The 20,694-nt window shown below is 39.0% G+C and overlaps 1 protein-coding gene across 1 annotated transcript in view; it reads right to left on the bottom strand.

Annotated features, from left to right (window-relative positions):
• Positions 1–20,694, bottom strand: part of EXOC4 (exocyst complex component 4) — a 648,177-nt gene that overhangs the window by 589,221 nt on the left and 38,262 nt on the right. Inside the window, exon 4 of the mRNA XM_004677057.2 lies at positions 7,714–7,898. Coding sequence (XP_004677114.1) covers positions 7,714–7,898 — 185 coding nt within the window. The remainder of the gene's footprint in view (positions 1–7,713; positions 7,899–20,694) is intronic.

Genomic DNA, 20,694 nt, shown 5'->3' with positions numbered 1-20,694 from the left:
ACCAGTGCTACACACCTCCCTAACCCTGGAAGCACTTTCAGAGATTGACTTTATTGTGCTACTACTGAGTCCTTAAGAAAAAAATGTTCATTTCATATTTCACATGAAAATATTTATAAAATGTGTGTGTATTATCCCAAAAGTGGAACAGGTATTTTGAAAAGCATAGCTAAATGAAGGCACAAATTAGCAGGCAAATTCCAACCGATAGCTGGAACACTGCCTGCGGAACCCACAAACAAAGCAGCAGCATGAACGCTGTGTGCACACAGCAATGTGCACGTATGTCGAGGTGGAACACACACAGCTAAACACAGATGTGCACGAGATTCAGTTTAGATGAAAACCTACAATTATTTTCTCGGCTTTAACCTAAAAATATTTTCCCGTTAAATATAGGGTGATAAATGGCTTGCCATTTTAACTTTGAAAAACATAACCCACTGACTTTATTATCAGAGCCAGGAGGGCTCTCCAACACCATCAATAAACTTTGAGAAAGTCAATTTACAGCAAAACAATTTTCATAGACTCATCTCTCTTTCTAAAATTTTCCCTTGGGCTTCAATTTTCTCCTTTGTGAACACTAACCCAAAGGCAAGTATCTCTGGAAATGACTTTTGGGTTTTTTTTTTCTTATTCTTTTATGGGAGGACTTATTCTCCAGAGTTCAAGAGAAAGGACACACATCCAGTCTGTTAGTTAACACTGACAGGAAGCTCAGCAGAAAATCAGGTGCCTTCCAGAAAAATCACATGTAAATAGAGGGAGTTCAGTCTCCTTTCCTGAAGCCAGAAAACACCTCTTGTCCGCCACCAGGCAAGGTAAATCTGAGAAAGAATCAACACCCTCCAAGGGTTTTGACTCTGTTAGTGAAGTTTTTTTTTTTGAAAACACATAAAATGAAAATTAGATTGTTCAAGGTTCTATTATGAATGTTCTCAACTGCTCATCCAGAGAAATATTGACAGAAGTTATTCTTTTTAAATGCATGATGACAAATCTTGACTTCATATTCATTCCGCATCATTTGTAACTGTTGAATAAGTAAAACAAATGTACATTAAATCCTTCCTGGTATAAGACAGTTCCCCTCCCCAGACTACTAATTGTTGACTCTGATTGAACATGTGATTGCTATTTTATAACCACATGGTGGTGGATGAGAAAACAATAAAGCAAATTAAACTATACCAGAAACAACTAGTCTTATAACACCAATGACTTCCTTGTTAGAGCCATCCAACCAAAGAGTAATGATCTAATTTTAAATGTGGTTCAATTTCAGCTAGAAAAGGTTATTTTTTGTTTGTTTTAAAAAAGGATTAGAAATAAAAAATTTATTTAACCTTTGCTTTTTAATTAGCAACTTATTCCTTCCTTTAGTAAGAAATAAGGCCAACTCTGTCCAAAATTTACAGCAGCAGCTCATTTGGGTGGTTTTATTGTCAAGCTAATATCTGACAAAGGTGAGTTGAAATTTAAGTTGTAAATCTCGTAACTAATATATTCACCTCCATAACCCCAACAGCTGGCACAGTACCTGTCAAAGAACAAGTGCTCGTAAAAGTTGGTTAAATCAAACTGAGCGGAGAAATGTCTGTCAAAGATAATATGCCCTTAGTAAGAAAATGTAACTGAATAATGAAACAGGAATGGCTGGCATAATAATTCTCTATAGTACGAAGAGCTGGCTGAACATACAGAACGAACAATGAATAATTTAGAGGGTATAAAAGTCAAAAACAGTCATGGTCTCAAATGATAGACCAAGAGTGACGATATGTAATGCAAAATAAAGTGCATCTAAAATCGAAGCAGAGAGAGAGAAGGATGGAGTGAGGAGGAGGGGGGTAAGGGGAAAGGGAAGAAGGGAGAAAGGAGGGGTGTTAGAGGAAAAGGAAGGAAGGAGAGGACAACTCGAAGATGCAACAAGAACAAAACCAGATACCTCTAAATTTAAAAACAACAACTTAAGATCAAAGAGTTACACAAAAACGATACAATTGGGTCAAGAAAACTCTTCATTTCTCAAGAAAACCAAAAGGACACAAAACCCACCAGTCTGAAATTCTGGCCTCCACAGCTAGTAGCCAAGAAAATCAAACAAATCAAGTACTAACCCAAGATGCCTGCAATAAGTAAACAGGATCAAGTCTTATCAGATAAGACATCTTATACTTCAGATGCCATGGTTTAGCTACATAAAGTGCCTGTCTAGTGAAAACTTTGTTTGCAGGTTCTTTTTTAGAAAAATAAAAACAATAGTCTGATTGTTATGTGATACCTCCCAAACATTCTGAAAGGAGTCTTTGGGCGTCATCCAGTCCCTGTCCCCTACATGCACATTCACACACACAACATAAAAAAATATGCATTGCTCTTTTTCAACGTTCTTCAGATAGTCCTTGTCTTCTTTGGCAACATTTTACCATTTCATTTAAAATAATTTTCATTTTAGTTGTATCAACATTATCACATGCTCTTGGTGTATACAATGGCACTGCAGAGGTTTATGAGTAAGTCCTTTCTATCACCCACCCTCCTCCGCTCCTCCCTCTCTCCCCCACCCCTGAGTTTCCACTTCCCATAGGTAATTCCTTTCATCAATATTTCAGCAATGTCTCTCTGGATATTCTATACACATGCAAACATACACATGTATATCAAGGATAATTTTTAAACTATACACCCTTACAATTCTTATGTAGATTCCTATTTTACATGCTATTTCTCAACCTGTTTGTTTGGGACCAAAGAATACATTTGAGAAATCCTTCCCTATCAAGACAAAGACTCTTACTGGCTTTCAGGTCTATGGCATGGCATGGGTATACCATAATTCATTAAAACAGACTTCTCCTGAGGCACATTTGTCTATTTTTGTTGTTTTTGCTAACAATGTTCCAATGAAATCCAGACACAAATGTTGATGTGAAATTTTTTGTAGGATATGCATGTATAAAGTCTATTTTTTTCTGTTAATAAAATTTTGATGTTACTTTTATATAATCAGATAGAATTTTTTCACGTAGCAAAGGGTAGGCATCTAAATATATTTTCTTGAAATAGCCAATTGTCTCAATACTACTTGCCTACCATATGCTCCATTGCGCTGAATTACTGTGAAAACATACCAAAGTCTCATATAACCTGGAACCTGTTTTGAAACGATTTCACTCCACAAACCTGATTTTCTGTCTATATACTTACATTGTTTTGACTAAAGTAGCTTTATTTTTCAGTATTAGATAAGAAAAACCTCTTCTATAATCTCAATTTCAGTGGCTCACACATTTATTCTTCCATGTCTACTAGAGTTTTTAAAAAACTCAGCTGATATATTACTCCCCAAATTTATGTACTGTTGTAAACTAATGTTAAGTCAACACAATTTTATTTTTAAAAAATCAATGAAATAAAAACTCAGGTTTATCTGAGACTGTCATCTTTATTAGCTAAAAACATCGGTTTTCCTGTTTATTTAAGGTCTTCTCCATATCATCCAAATACACTTTTACTCTTTCCACAGAGGCATCTACCCTTCATTAGTCAATCTACCAATTGTTTATTTCTACTTCAAAAATGTCTTCCTATGTATGTGTCCTCATGTGGTTCTCTGATTCTTCTTGCAGACATTCATTCTTGGGTGTTTGTTTCCGGAGACCAACGATCAACAATTGTCTTTGTATTTGGAGATACACTTTATGGTCTGAGTCAAAAAGCAAGAAAGAAAGCAGATCCAACTTCCTACTCTAAAAATTAAAGGTTAGACATATCCCAGACTCAACAAACTGGATGCTTCCACCGAAGACTTAGAATTTGGAGGTAATAAAGGAAAGATGCAGAGACATTTCCACATTACACACAGGGACATGAGAACTCCCGCTGCATAGGCAGGGTGCTGGCAGGGTAGAGACCCCAGCACACCCTTCCGGGGGCTCTGCTGCTCTACCCCACTCCACACCCCCAACCCCGCTGGATGGCAGAGGCTTATCATGCAGACTGCCTTCCCTTCCCTCAGAGTGTAGGAATCATCAGCTTTACAATAAATTTCTTTCCTTGTTTTAGTTACCAACACTGATTTCTGCAATTTGCAATCAAGAACATCAGCTCAAGTCCTTCATGGTTGAATGTTTTAGTTCCTTCTGTCTTGTGATTTTTCAATGTAGAAATATTGAAATACACATATCTAAGTTAATAAACACAACAAAATGAATTAAATATTTTTCTCTAACTATTAAAATCCAAAACCATTTCTGACTCATCATAAGCAGCCAGAATTTAACACTCCTTTCTTTTTCCTACCTGCCCAAATTTCCCAATATAAGGTAGAGATGCAATTTCAGTTTATTATATTCTTTGGTCACAGACCTTGTTCAAAAACAGTCTATAAGATTTTCAATCTTAAAAAAATATTTGTCATTTATTTATATGCAAATTTGCCTATTTTTTAGATGAGTTAGAAATGAAGCTTTATTGTAGGTGATAGTAACACACTCAAGAGTAAGTGGGCAGATTTAGGGGAGAAGGGTGCCACACATTTACATATTAATGGTGTCTAGTCCTCACAGTAGTTTTAAATTACCTACTCATTGTTCTCAAGGGGTTGAATTTGGTTTTCATCTTAGAGTGCATCTTTGAGTATTTTCCTTAGGAAAAAGAACACTAGTGTTCTGGTTTTTGTTAATTTGTATCTGAGACTGTCTCTCTGCTGCTTTTGAATATCAATATCCAGTTGGCCAGGTAGAGATTATCTTTGGTCCAAGTTTTTCCCTATTCAACACGTTGGAGATTTCATAGCACTGTCTTCTGGTATTGTGTGCTTTCTATTTCTTGTCCAAATTTCCCAGTATAATGTAGGGATTCAATTTCAGTTTATTATATTCTTTGGCCACAGACCTCTGGTCAAATTCTGGTTAGCCATATTTTCGCTTATTTTTTGTGTATCAGGACAAGGCTTAACTGCATAAAAGAGCCCAATAACAGTGGCCTGAGCAGTAACAAAAGTTTCCCTTCCTGTCTTACACAAGATGTAAGACCCCATTCAGGGCTGTGACAGCGGCACTGTGATTACTAAGGGAGTTGAAGATGTGGGTTCCATCCTAAGATCACCTAGGGGCCAGGGTGTTTTAAGGGCACCAATTCATGCTCTAATCTGAAAGGAAAGGAAGAGGAGCATAGAAGAATGAGTATACCAGGTTACTAGACACCTCTGAAGAATTTTCCTAAGAGTCCTGATTCAACACCTGGCATGCAGAAGTCCTACTAATCACCATTAGCTATCTAAGAGGAGGAAAAAACTTTTTGCTGGGCATATAGCCACCAAAAACAAAAGGGCTGTCATTAAAAATGAATGAAAGAATGAGCAGTGAGTGAGTGGGCAAAGAATCATCTCTGTCAGAGTAAGTAATACAATTTTCTTCCTAATGCTTAAAGAATTCGCTTTTGAAGTTCACAAAAATTTCCTCTTCCTACCGCTACTTTCTACCTTGAATCCCTCTGATGTGAAGACTAAAATCTTTTTTCTGTTGAAGTGGGCGGCTTTATTTACACTGCAATGACTGCTCTGCTCCTCTCGGTAGCAGTGTGCTAGGGATGCCACAATGAAGTCTCACAGACTCAGAGGCTTCAACAACAAATTCATTTTCTCACAGTTCTGCTAACCGTCCATTATCAAGGTGATGACAGAGTCGGTTTCTCCTCTCTCGGCTTCTGAATGGCTGTGTTATCACTGTTTCTTTACAAGACCTTCCCTCTGTGTGGAGCTATGTCCTGGCTCCTTCCTCTCAGAGACACCAGCCAGACTGGGGTAGGAGTCACCCTACCTGCCTCCTTTTAACTTACTTACCACTTGAAAGATCCGAATCTCCAAATACAGTCATACTCTGAGGTGCTGGGAATTAGGCTTTCAGTATTAGGATTTCAGGGCGTTGCAATTCAGCCCATAAAGTTAATCTGTTATTCTGTGGAACATCTAACATCACCAATTCTCCATCTTTCATTTCTTATCTTTCTTTCATTAGTTTTTCTTTTCTACTTCATGATGAGGAAAGTTTTCCCTCCTTATCAGGGATTCAACTCTTCTTTTAGCAAAGACTTCAATTTTTCTCCGTCATTTTGATTGTCCTTGCATTTTGTCCACGTTTTAGTTAGCCTGTAAAGCATCTGCCCCTGTTCCATTCTCATAGCTCCCCACTACCACTAAGGGAAGCTCATGCCTATTAGATACCACCACAAAATCTCAGCGTGGTAACAATAAGCACATATTTTGGTGATGGTGGCTTCAGGCCCAGCAGTTCAGCTGAGCTTGGCTGGGCTCCCCAGGTCTCTCACAGCCCAAGGCCACGCCCCCATAATAAAGGCAGCAGCACAAGTGAGCAGGGCTGCTGGCACACACACCTTTCGAGACTCACTTTGTGCGGCATGTGCTTACAATCTGCACCAAGAGCTCCAAGCACAGGAAAGACAGTTAAATCTATAGTAACATAGATTGTCCCACTCCAGGGATTATTTTGATTATCAAATCTATGGTATCATCTTGTATCTTTTCAAACACCTTCCGCTTAAGCCTCCTAAATTTTTCACATATTGCTATAAAAAAATATTCCCCAGAAAAATGGTCTTTTCTGAGATGTCAAGGTAAGGCTCACTTTCCCTTCTGTCATAGGGTATTTCCACAGGGCCCAGAGGTATATTTCTTTTGCTTATGAAGTCTTGCGCGAAAAGAAATGTGCCCAGACCTGCCATTTATTCACCACCCAACACAGTTGGGAATTTCCTGGGTGCTGCCCTTCTCCACTCCTCTCTGATAATGTACAGTTATTCTACTTACATCCAGTCTTGAAGTGTCAGGGACATACCCTGTAGCTCAATTTGCATGTAGGAGTTTATTTAGTGACCATCTGCGTAACAGAGATAGGAAACCTTCTCTGCCAAGGTCTCTGAGTAAACTAAAGCATCACCTGTGAAGTTGGCATTTTTTGTCTGAACGGGACAACACGAAAGACTTCATTCCCAGCATGCACTGCTTCTGGAACACCTATCTGCAGCTGGATGAAAAAGCACGAACACGTGTATTTCAGCAGTGTCAAAGTGTCCTCTGAAGAGAACTTATGGCTATTTTAAAGAAATGTTGAAAAGACATATAGTGCATAGATATCTAATACATGTTTCTAACACCAATATTCTTAAGGTCCAGTTTTATTTCTTACCATGTCTACTTATCTTCCAAGTTTCTTGTAGTCCAGCCAGGCTCTCAAATCAGCACTATGGCCACAATCAGCACAGTGTTTCCTCTGAACGTCTCTTGAACTATGCCATATGAGGACTGTCCACAGCTCAACACCACCCTCAGTAACAAAGAAACTCATAAGTGCAGTTCATACACCTGAATTTCTTCAGGAGACTGACTTCTCTATCCAGTTTAAGGATATTTATCACTTCCTTCTGAGATAGATAGAGCATCTCCGATCCACTATACTAAAGGCCCACAGTAAATGCTTTTTTTTTTTAACAAAAGAGAATGTACACACGATAAAGGAATGAGGAATGTCAACCTTTCAGAACACACAGAACACAGTATTTGCTATTCTAAAACCATCTTATTTTTACAGATAGTATGCTAATAAAATAACTTCAACGATATTGTGAGAAACGAGTCTCTAAAATATGACACTGCTACAAAAATACTGTAAAGAGCCTCTGACCAACCTCATCCTTCCTTTCTCCTTGGGCTGCTGCATGACTCTGCTAGTAGATTTGATGTACAGATGCCGGTGCAGTTCATCGATGAGAACCAAGTGGAGGTTCATCTTCTTGCTGTGAAGCTCCAACCTAAGGTCACTCAGTCCTTCCACCTGGAGCAGGGGGCCCTCCAAAGATTCAACTGCTGACACCTGAAAAAAGAAAAGAAGGTTAAGTCTAAGTGAGAAATCTAGCTTTATTATAAGTGAGACTCTTTAAAGGCTATCGTCCAAAGGAACTCTGAGCACCTTCCAGCAAGCTTCGGGCTTTGTAGGGTGTAATGGGGATAGGCCTGGTTGGACTCTTGAAGGGCTTAACACCTAAGACAGTGCTGAAGAAAACAATATTGACTACAGTAAGTATGAAGGCATAAGGCACAACAGAGCTGTATGCACTATTTACTCCCTACCCCAAATACAGGCACATGCAAATGACTCCCTAATGGTGACATCATTCCCAGTCTCACAAGAACTCCAGGTACTAATGGCTTCATTCATGGTCTAGCCAGTGGCCTTCTCAAACTAATAAATAAAAAGCATGCTACATAAAATGTAATCCTCGTGGTGGTCACGCGTCAGGCTTCAGAACACAAGTGTGTCTACACACAGTGTTTCCCTTGCGCGCTCCTGGATGTTTCTTGTCTGAAGGCCACAAATAGACAACAGTCACTATCTCTCCTTGACTGGATCCTGTTTAATAGAAGGGGAGGTTTCAAATGGAGACTGGAAGATAAACTATAAGGAGGACAGACAGCCCTGTTCTAAGGTGAAAGTGAGTGGGGAGATTCTAAGGAAAAAATAGGTTGGAGGACTAAAGAAGTCATATACAAGCATTGAGGGCCTCAGGGAACCCGGAACAAGCCACTACGCACACAAAGTGTCACTACATGTATGCCATGTAGTGTTTTGCCTAAATATACTATACAAAAATGATAGAGTATATTAAAAGAAAATTAAAAAGAAAGTGTCAACTGCCAGTAAAAATGACACAAAGAGACCACAGGTATGACAGGATCCCATTGTTCCATGTATGTGAGTTTATTTTTATGTCTTCCTATGTATATAATGAGCTTGTATAACGGGGGAAAAATAGTGAGGAATACAGACATTTTTTCCTTAGCAGAAATAAAGGGAGAAACAAAGAATAAAACAGTAGAGAAGCGTTAGAACTTAGGGAAAAGGGCCCTATACCAAGCTCCCTGCAGGGACTGACACCCTGAGACCATTCCCTGTTTAGGTTCTACTTCTAATTATTCCTTCTATGTGCAGATAAAAGCAATAGCTAGTGATACTCTGGGGAGAAAGCATTAAGTGTAATCCTGGACACAAACATGCTCCTTAGCAAGTACCCCGAAGCCCGAGAGCATGAACATCACGATACATACGGCACCCATGGATGCTGAGTCCAGGGCGATGTGAGCACAACAGCGCTCTAGGAGCTGTGGACAGTGACTCCGGGAAACTTTTTAGTTGCCATATGCAAGTGGTGGAGGTCAGGAGGAAAATGCAATGTGCTACCCTCGAACACATCACATGCTTTGTGATGTGCTATAATCAAGTGTCAGGAGCAAGTAAGTTTCTGTAAGTTAACCAGGAAAGCACCCAGGAATGAGAGAGTGACAACCCTGGGCCAGCTCTGCCCATTGAGGCCTCCCAGTTCATTTTCACGCCATCCTGCCACTGCCCCCCCCCCCATGGGAGCCCCCGGGCCGTGGGCAGCTGCCAGCCACTCCAAATGGAAAGGCAGTCTCACAAAATGACCAAAGTGTCCCCACGGAGGAAAAACAACAACAAATTCATTTACACTTATGCTCTAAAATGGATTTTAACTCAGGTCTCTAGCAGAGAAAAGAGGATGCATTAACCTTTAGTGACATCGAGATCCAGAAAATGAAAAATAATTTGGTAAACCACTGGCCCATCATGTAGCCTTAGCCCTTAAGGTAATTAAATCCAGCTGAGATATTTAAGCTTAAAAACCACCCACTGCACATCCACACTCCATTTGTTTGCAGGAATTTAAATGAAGATTTTTAACCCAAAAGGCTCATGTTGCAAATGCAAAATTATATGACCATGTCAACTTCCAAAGTCATTTTTTAATGTAAATAAAGCACTTAGCACAGTGCCTGGTACATACAGAAATGCACTGAAATTATTATTATGTGGGGAGAGAAACCTCTGAGGGTTTTGCTAATATGTCTCAATGCTGCATTTTTAGTAAAGTGCTGTATCCTTCTTAAGACCACAATAACCATTCAGATGACAAATTTTGTGTTTCCTTTGCCCACAATGTAAGTACAGAGAATATATTTAATTGAGAGTAGTCTTACAACTTAAAAGTTTGAAAGCCTTACCACAAATAGAATAGAGAATAGTCTTTTGTTTCTGTATGAAAATACAGTGCTTTATTTTCTGACCTTCACTTATTACAAGTCTATTTATAAGGCTATAATTATGGACACTAGCCAAGGTCACAGTCTTCCCCTACTCTAACCTTACTAAGTGGTACTCAAAACAATTTAAAGAAAATAATTGTCAATGCAACATTTGATTCCCTAGAACATCAGCTAGAAACTGACATTTATCTTAATCTGGGTTTTAGTAGCTGTGCCATAAAGTTTATATATAAAGAAGAATTTGATGAGATGCTAAGAATCAACTCAACAAGTCAATGCATGATGTTCATTTCTTTAGACTTCACTTGAAATCAAATATACACCTACAATGAGAAGTGTGCATTGCTAATGATAGAAATACAGCTCAAGAATTTTTTAATGTATCACAGGTATCACTTCAAAGATTATTTCACTACTACCAAAGTTAATGACTACAGAGCACTTTTAAAGTAAGACCTGACGCAACACCAACAGGAATTCAAGGGATGCAGTTGGGTTGAAGCAGATGGCAATGGAATGGTCCTATGGATCAGTGGCTCTGAGAAATGATCAAAATTGGGTGCCAAGTATGACAACATCAAATAATGTCATGAATATGTATTAAAATTACAAGACAAGACAGATGAAAGATCAAATTGACAGCACACCATGGAAGAGTTGATGGTTAAATACTGTCTATGCATCTACTCACATACTGAATACCACACACTGGGCCCCCAAATCATCTCAAATCTAATCTCTTAAAATTCCCAAGGAAGCCACCCATTAATGAAAGGTAGATTATTATATATTCTGTCAATTAAACACATTTTGAATTTTTCTACATTAAGACTCAAAAAATAGTTGGAGGGGGGTAGAAAGATTGCTAGCAGGGAAATTTTTCATAACCCTGTCTATTATTTAACAGAGTGCTGCTATTCTGCTTAACACAGCTGGAAACTACTCATTTTCAATTCTAAAACAGCTTACGTAGTCTGTACAAGTATGTATGTATGTACATTAGGATTATGAGAATAAGCAAGTTTTAACCCATTATACTGAACAGGATAGCATGATTTGCTGTAGAAACTTGTACTATAAGAAAAAAAAAAGACTGAAAAAAACTCCCATAACTCAAAAAATAGGTTCAAAGTACAATTCAAATGTACATCATTAAGAGTTTTCTAATATTTTTTTTTTTAACTTGCCTTGGGTGGAGAAATAAGTCTACAACAAAGGAAACCTTTGTAGTAAGACACTGCAGTCTCCTTAAATTTTCTTTCCCAAATGTTTTTCAAGTTCATTTCAGTTTAAATTAGATTTCCCAGTTAAGTGTCTTCTACCGATCTTAAACTTACTTGTTCAAAAATATCTTGTTTTGTGTTTTCACATGAACCAGTGGATGTTCTAGAAGAACAGTCAACTATCCTCAACACCTTCTTCATTGAAGAAATACTGGGAAAGCAGCTACTGATTTTTTTTTAAATGGGGGAGACAGGGCCCAGAAAGGTAAATGACATGAGCAACTATTTCTAAATAGAATTAAGGCTCAAACCAAAAAAGAAGAAACACTAAAATAAACAAAAAACCCAACCTGATAACCAAACCATCTGCTCGCTAATAAAAGCTACTTCCTTTGGCAACAATGCTCCCTCAAGAAAGCAAATGCATTCCCACTATTGAGTCCAAAACAAATATTTCCTTCAAGGCTGCAGTAATTACATGGATCCAAAATGTTTTATCACTTTCCAATAGATCAGTATGTCTCCCTGAAGGAAGTATTCTTCCAGGCAGACAACATAATGGTTCTGAACATGTTGCCTTGATCCAACTTGCAGATGCAGTAAAATGACAAAATTAGGCTATTACAAAGAATTGGAACCTTTCTCCCCTCCTCTGTGTGTGTATACTGGGTGGATGTGTGTGCGTGTGAATGTGTGCATATGAGATCACAAGTTAAACAAGTTTTTAAACAATCTCGACTACAGAATACCTAAATTGTTTGGCTTGCAGCAACAAAAGTATCCCTTGGAGCCGGAGATGCCTTACTTAGTGCCCAGGAAAGGCTAGCAGGCAGTGCTGGTGGCTTCAACCACGCTCCTCAGCATCCCCCCGCTGGCAACCCCCTAAATAAATCACTCCTTCAAGCTCAGGGAGACCTACATAGGCACAAGAAGCCTCCCTGGGATGCAAAGTAATATCTACCCCACACAAGTGTCACCAAGAGTCCCAGATTATACTCTTACCGAATATTTACATTTTGCTCTGCCCTATTTCCCAAAGCAGAAAATAACTTTATTAGACAGGACCTGGTACACTAAAGCCTAGAAGTAAAAAATCCACAATATCTTCCATGTATTAATGTGAAATTTGACTATATGAAACTAATTTTACCATGCAAAAAGTATCAGGTCTAGGCTCATGTATACATATTTCAATCTAACAATTTCATGAAAGTTTGAACCACCCAGGTGCTCTTCATAAAACGTCGTGGCCCTAAGAGAGACCTATATACTTAATTGCAAGGGAAACCAGAAATATCTTTTTTTAAGATTTATTTATTTATTCAGAACTGGGGTACAGGCCAGAGATGCCGAGGGTGAGAGGATTCACCAGAGACAGCGAGGAACAACAGGCAGATCGACGAAGTACACTGCTGAAGGGAGCAGTGGGCGGGTCAGGAGAGGTCTGCCTCGCCATGTGGATCTCCTCTGGGGCAGGCGGGGATCGAACTCAATGCAGAATTGGCTTAAGCTTCTTTGTGCTGTGCTTTAACCCGCTGCGCCACCAGGGAGGGCCAGAAATAATTATTTTTAACAGAATATATTCTATGTATGTAAGATGAAACCATAAGCGCATGACCCTACAGGATCAAGCTCACAAAAGTTCTGCTCAGTATAGCCCAGGTAGCATCGCCCACTCCACTGTCAGTAGCACGACACCAGTCACCGCAAGGGACCTAAGTAGCAGACAGCTAAGGCTGCTTCACACAAAGCACAATGTGATGGGTGACAGAGAGTAAGGGCCAAACAAGGGAGAGTGAACAATCCATTCAGGGCTCAGGGCCAGAGTGAAGGTTTTGAGAAATCTTAGGGGATCTGGGAAGGAAACCAGAATCCCTGCTCCCAGATTCACTGGAGAAGAGGAAGGTGCCTGTGGTGCCCTGTGGTGCAGCTTTCCCACTGATTGAAGCCTCAGGGCTATTGACAAGTTGGTGCTTAAGACACAACTTCCCAGAAGGCTGTATCCCAGGGCAAGGCCAAGTGCCTGAAGCAAGCACGGCTTTCTCCCTCTCAGCCTCAGTCTATTGCTAATCAACAGTGATGAAGTCAGGCCATCAAAAATGCCCATTCTTAAAGTCAGTGAGCTAACCGAATATCGATCAGACCCATGCAGGTGCCCTTCTCCCTCAGGAAACCCAATACCTATAATGCAGACTCAGCGTGCTCTCCCCATCAAAGACAGGATGCTGTCTACCGCCATTCTCTCTTCACTACGGCCAGGGTTATTGCATGTTTTTATTTAATAAACCTTCATCAGCTCAAATGAAGGGTTGTTATTAGTTGAGCTAACAGCCAAATGATAATGCTCCAGAGAGATATCAGCGCTTGTTGGTGCATTAACAAAGAGAAGAGAAGGGCCAGGTCAAGCATGTGTCAATGTAAATGAGGCAATATTAGGTACTAACAGCTTAATGCAATAGACTGCCTGGGAGATAATGGAATTTACAGGATAGAGCAAATGAGATGAAGTTATTGATAAGTGAAAGAAGGGGGGGGGGTTGTGAAATCAAGTGCAGTCAAAAGAAAGGACTTTTCCTTATGAATTTCTTCTTTAAAGTACCTTCGAATTTACCTTAGAAAACAACACTCAAAAGATCAAATGTGAGTTCCAGCTTCATCAACGAACTCATTCTATTACTGCTGTGAAACAGTTGTTCTAAAAGCATGCCAATTTTTTAAGCTATCCGTCAACTGCAGGGTTCCTTTTTTTGTTTTGGTTTTCTTAAACATCTGGGCTTTCTACCAAAAGGAGTCCATATTTTACTCAAGCAAAAATCATCTTCCCTTTCCTCTTGTGAATAGGGGTGGCCAGGCCTTCCGAGATATTCCATCAGCCAAAGCCTAACAAACGGAAGTATCAAGAAATGAAATATAGACTTTTCCCTATTCAGGGCCCTGGAGAGTTGTCAAGGCTGAGGTCCTGCCCCAATTCTTGCAGATTAAAAAAGATGAGGCCCAGAATGTTTTTTTCTTAACCTTCATTTTTCTTACAATTACAAAAGTAATGCCTACTTAGTCAAGAAAACTTGAAAAGCACAGAAATTGAAAAAGATGGCTCATTGTCTCACTAATGACATAATATACAGTGGTTTAGCCTGACTTCATTTTTCCATGCAAAGTTTTTACAAAAATTTTAAATTTGCTTTTTTCATTTGGCAATATATTGGTAATTTCCATCACTAAGTATAACACTTTTGGTGTTTTCATACTAGTCATACTAAAAAAAATTCACAAATGCCTTAAACCAATTCTCTATACTTAATTGCTCTTTTTTGTCATTACTCTTACAGTGTTAAATTATCCTCGTACAGATAATTGTGAACACTTAACAATTAAAATTCTTAATTATGTCCTTAAGGGACCTTTCCTTACCATTCTAGATTAAAATTCTAAGTCTAAAATTATATGCTCACTTACTGCTTCAAATGCTTAAAATGCTTAATGCCAAATTAAGAGCCTGATTTTCTTGCCTCATGAAATTAAACTATACCTAACACTTTATGAGAAAGGTAAAAACTGCTTATAGGAAAGTTCAGGGAGAAAAAAAAAATCCTTCTTGGTTCCTAAATTTACAGTCCCTTCCATTCTTAACTCCCATCAATGTTCCATAACAACACTAAGACCTAGGTTTCTACTCCAAACAAGAGAGGAGACGGCTAGGAAAGACATCATCACCTAACAAATGATTGGAATCACTTAGCTTTATCATCTCATTTGTTATTCTGGGCCTAAAAAAAGTTACAGAGCAACTCCCCTCTTAAGAATTGGCAAAAGGTCTCTGAGGATATCCATAAGAAATATTCAGCACTTACAGAGCTCTTTACCTACATGAACTTTTAAAATCCCACAAAGGAATAAAACAGGAATAGAACTCTTCTCCTTGAAGAGCTAGGGGCCCATGAGAAAGCAGTTTTGTGATGAATCTCAGAAATGACCTAACAGGCTCCTCAAATTTTGGAGGGTCAAGTCAATGCTTCTGCCTTCTGAGACCATCATCAAGTTGAGACAGTGGGCTCCCATCACTACAAACTGCCATCTGCTGCAATTTACACGTACGTAGTGTCTCCAACCAGCCACAGACAGGCCACTCGAAAACCTACTCCAGCAAGTCCACAGGTGAGGCTCACACCAGAAATAAGATGTCAACAAAGGACTGGTGTATTATCCTTAGCCGTGGATCACCCTCCCAAAGTCTGAAGTGTATGCACGCACAGTTCATCTAATTAAAACCACATGTGAGCATCTGAAATGGAAGCACCTTGACAGGGTTTTTTGTTTTGTTTTTTTGTTTTTTTTTTTCCAGTGTAACCAAGTCCAGAACAACTGCTTTTTCTTTAAGTGACAATGATGCAGCTACCTGCACCACCTTACTCCTTTTTCCATTTTCATATTGCCCTATATTTACAAAGTACTTTACCCATTCAGTTTCTCAGACTTATTCTATAATGCCGACAGATGAGCACTCGCATCTCCACTCTACTGAAGAGGATACTAAGAATCAGAGAACTGAACTAACGAATTCGTGCATCAGAACTAGAAGTAAGATTGTCGGTTTATAAATCCATTTTGTTTGCACCATTCCACACTGTACCTAACCACCACTTGTCAATAAATGAAAAACTTGCCCCAATCTCAATCCATTAAATTCCTGCAGTTAAGTAAGACAAAAATTCACAGCAGAGATGGTGGAAACAAAATGACAGCTCTGAAGATTTCCAAGTAGTCCAAGCCCAGAGAGCATCAAATGGATCCATTAAGCAAAACCCACATGAACAAGGCATCAGAGTATCAAATCAGAGTAAAAGCCAGCACTGATCACTTCTACCCCGAAAGTGCAACAGAGAACAGCAACAAGGCTGATTCAATCAGACAACAAATTTTACACAAACGCAATTATCACCATGTTGTGTCCGTCTAACACAAATAGTTGGTTTCTGACTTCTCAGAGCTGGTAGTATATGAAGTCAAGGACAATTAGGTTTGCTCTATTCATTTTGCACTATAGCAATAGTTTCAAATTTGACCTTCAACTCACCTGGGGAATATCAAAAATTACTAAAACTAGTGACCCACCCACAAAGACTTCAATTCAGTAGGTCTGAGGTAAGACCTGGGCTTTAGAATTCTTGAAGGATTCCCTAATGAGCAGACAAGTATGGAAATCACTGCCCTACAGCCAAGTGAACCAGCTGGAAATTGCTGAAGCTTCTAAGGTTTCGTGCAATAAACAGAATTTCTATTTGCTTTAAAATGAGAGATAAATGAAGAGCAGATAAAGGAGCACAAGAAAAGCCCTGTGCTAATAATGTGGGTTTTACAGAACCTAGTCTTCAATAAACAAATATAAAAAGGGCCTTGAATAGCAGAAAAACAGTTGCTACAAAACCCAGCACTTTTTAATAACTTTTCAGCTTTTCCTAAATCATTGCACCTATCATTCACATAGGTGCTTTAAGGAATGAAGGGGGTTCCAACGCAGTCACAGCTATAGCTGACCATTGAACCACCCTACTTACCAGTAAAACAGCCCATGAAATCCCCACCCCATGCCTGCTTTCTTGTTGTATTAATCATGTAAGAAATCGTTTATATGTTCATCATCTGTCTCTCCCGACTTGCAGGTAAGATCCTTCAAGGTCAAGGCCATATCCACAGATGCAACCATCAACAATAAAAGCGATCAACAATGGCATCACCACATTTGTCCAACTATCAAAACATTTGCCAGATGCTTTCTCATCATTTATTAGTACAGTCTGTTGGCATCAGTCTTTCAAATCAATGCTCCCCCCATAAGAGGTGGGTTTTAATGGTGACTATTTCAATATTAATATCCGATATTTTTTTTAAATGTTGTAGAGAAATCTATATGGAATATTGAAACATTTTTGCAGTCACTGAACCACTTCCTAAGTCCATTAAGTTCAACAGAATGTTCCAGCTCCTGATTATTTATAGACTTGGCACCTCAATACCATCCCTAGTCATGACAGGAAAAAAAAAAAAAAAAACAGCCCCATGAGAGCTCAGAAACTCTCAAACAAAAACCAGACGTGTGTAATTTGGCTACTTTATTCTTACTTGTATATGAATCATTTGATAGCAGATGCATGATCTGCCCCCTTCTCTGTCTGTAACAGGGAGAAAACAAGAATGAATGTATTTACCAATACCAAGAGTTTTACTGGCACAAATAGAAACATCCTCATTGGTCCTGGTCCCACCACCTAAGCATTGGCAGAAAGGAGTAGCTTAGCATAAAGTACCCTTAACACTAAAGCCAACAATTATAAGCACCTCCTTTCACTTATCTAACTATAACACCTCATAGATTAACACAGTAAATTACTTGGGCACAAATTTTACAACAAGATGGTCTTGGACAAATTACATTGCTTATAATTTGCAGCGGTACCCTATGAACATGGCTTGGTGCAAGCTTACTAAGTAATTGTTGACAGAATATGAAATTTGTCCAGGCTAAGTTCTAAGGTTTTTTTTGTTGTTGTTTCTAAGGATTTTTTCATTTGTATATACAAGAATTGGGGTACAGGCCAGAGGTGCAAGGGTAGTAAGAAAGAGTGGGGAACAGAACAGGCAGATCTACTGAAATCCGCTGCTGAGAGGAGCAGCAGGTGAGACAGGAGTGGTCTGCTGTGCCATATGGGTCAGCTCCCTGGCTGGGGCTCAAACTTTAGCGCAGTGGCTGCGATAGCTTCATAGTGCTGAGACTTCACTCCTTGCGCCACCAGGGAGGCCCCAGTCCTAAGTTTTAGGCATAGAACAGTGGGATCTCCCTTATTCACCTGTATGTACATGAGCAAACGAGACTTATGTCTCAGCCGGCAGGGAGTCCTTTGATTGTGTAAATTGCAAACTTGTCTTTCATACAAGTTTGTCTTGTTGGGCCAAAAAGAAAAGGGATACAAAAGTTTGCCTTGGCCAGCTCTATGTCACCTCTCACCAGCTCAAAACAAGCCCACCTAGACCAGGTGTGTAAATTTTAAAATGGGAACAATTACCAGGTTCCTTCCTACTGTAAAGGATCAATAAAAACAATCAATCATAAGTAACATTTCTAAACATGTATTATATATATTGCACATACTTTACACACACAGTTTTGTATCTCATTGAATCCCTTCACACACCCGGAGGGATATATATTATTAACTCCAACTTTCAGCAAATTTAAATTAAATGATTAGCCCCAAGTTATCCAACTAGTGAAGGCAAAGCTGGGATTCAAGCACAGTCCACCTGCCCCTGCAGACCCATCTCGACATCCACAACCTTGAATACTGCCCAACAGCTACAAAAGATCAAGTTTAAACTGCAAATATTACAGACATGCTTAGCAAACCCTGCAATTCAATAGCTGCCTTACTCTGTCTCTGCCACATTTTCAGAGTGAAATTATTCTACCCTGCCCTTCTCTCAGCAAAGCACTCTGGGATCCTCTGGGAAGACAGCAGCTACAAAAATATAAGTTGTTATTACAACTATAATAATCCTTATCTGACTATATAACTATGGATTCTTTTTTAAAAAGCATATAAATAAAAAATAGACAAAATGATTAAGAGACATTCAAAATCTCTACAATCTCAGGAAGACTGAATGAAAAAAAATATTTTAGTCACAAGCCTTGAGACTGTCAGCTAAAGTGCTTCCAAACTGCTTGCACTGGCTTGGTTCCCATTGATTGAATGCAATTATGAATTGACTTCTATGGGCTGATATAGCAGAACTAGTGTAAGTGGTTTTCAGAGCTCATCTGTGCAATTTAAGTTTGACACAGACTTCCACAAAATTTTTCCTTTAAAGAAAAGTTCATGAAGATATTAACTATCATGAAATACCTTCCTGGTTAGTTCATGCCATTGGGAAGAAGCTGCTATTCTTGTATTAATAATTCTCCCCCGAATTAATCAGTCACTGTACATTAGAACCAGCAGCTGGAGTGTTTTGAGTGATAATGAAACCTGTAACAAGGCATCTTCAGCCGTCTTTTCAAGACAATAAGGGAATTAAAATTTCAATTTAAATGCAGAGGTTTGAAACACGCTTCACTGGCAAAATTACTTCAATTAATGTGAGTGGAATACAAAGGACAGACTGCAGAAATGTGATGCAGCAACCAGAAATTATGTCATTAATGTGCTTGCATCAACCCTGCACAATGACTGCAAAGGTCTAATTTAAACCGTACATATCACAAAGCTACAGGCTACAATATTAATCAACTCTCTGATTTCAAAGTGACGGATCCAGGCTTCTTGTTGGGATCACTTTGACTTCTCATAAACTAACCGCAGCTGTTTACCTTGTAGAAGGAAACAAAGGCCATGCCGATTGGCAGACATCCCTGTCATGACAATTTAATTATTTTATGCAATACTTGGGTTATCACATCAAAAGAAGAAATAAATACCCCATCTAGACGCCAACGGCATAGCTATCAGGCCACTCTGATGTAAAGTAGGAATTGCCGGAGCTGGTGAGAGCCATGGGTCACCACTGATTTATTTACTCTGGATTTATTAACTTGAGGAGGGATTAAATGATGGGGCATCTGCACCTGTCTTAAAAATGGAAATGCAAAATTTTTAATAAACAAATCCAAGAAAATCAGAGGGTTTGAAAGACTAGATTGTTCTAGCATCACTTTCCTCTGCTATCTTTAAGCAAAAATTTCCATTTGGACCCTTGAGATACCTTAAGTACTTCTAATAGCACAAAACCATGGGGAAAAGAAATATGATTGTTTTTTCATATGAAGTCCAATAAAGAGCAATTATAGACCTTACTCTTCAACTCTTAGATACAAAAGGCCAAACTGAAGAGTATCGCCGGCCTTTTAAGGGCACCTTAATCCTATCCATGAAATCTTCATTTTATAGAAGAACATGCCAACTCCCAGATCATGCAAAGCAACCACTTCTTCTGTCCAGTGAGCAAAATACAAGAACCTTTCTCATAGGGTTGTTGCAAGACTTAAATGCATTAGTGATTGTAACATACTTTAAAAGAGCACCGACTCATAGTAAATGCTCAGGACATATTACCTCTATAGTAATTACTGCTTTTGTCATTAATTTAAATACTGCAAACATGAAGGTTAAAAACTAGAGAACCCTACCACTTAATAAAAACACTCCACGGGGACTAGAACTGAGATGGAAAAAGGCACAAAGTGATGTAAAAATAAACTATTATAGCCCCTTCCTGGTGGCGCAGCGGGTTAAAGCACAGCACTGAGAATCTAAAGCCGCTTCCTCATGAGTT

Source organism: Condylura cristata, unplaced genomic scaffold (genome assembly GCF_000260355.1).
Source record: "Condylura cristata isolate star-nosed mole 26May11 unplaced genomic scaffold, ConCri1.0 scaffold00005, whole genome shotgun sequence".
Lineage (NCBI taxonomy): Eukaryota > Metazoa > Chordata > Mammalia > Eulipotyphla > Talpidae > Condylura > Condylura cristata.
Note: the sequence above shows the minus strand (reverse complement) of the source record. Positions and strands in the feature narration are given on the sequence as shown.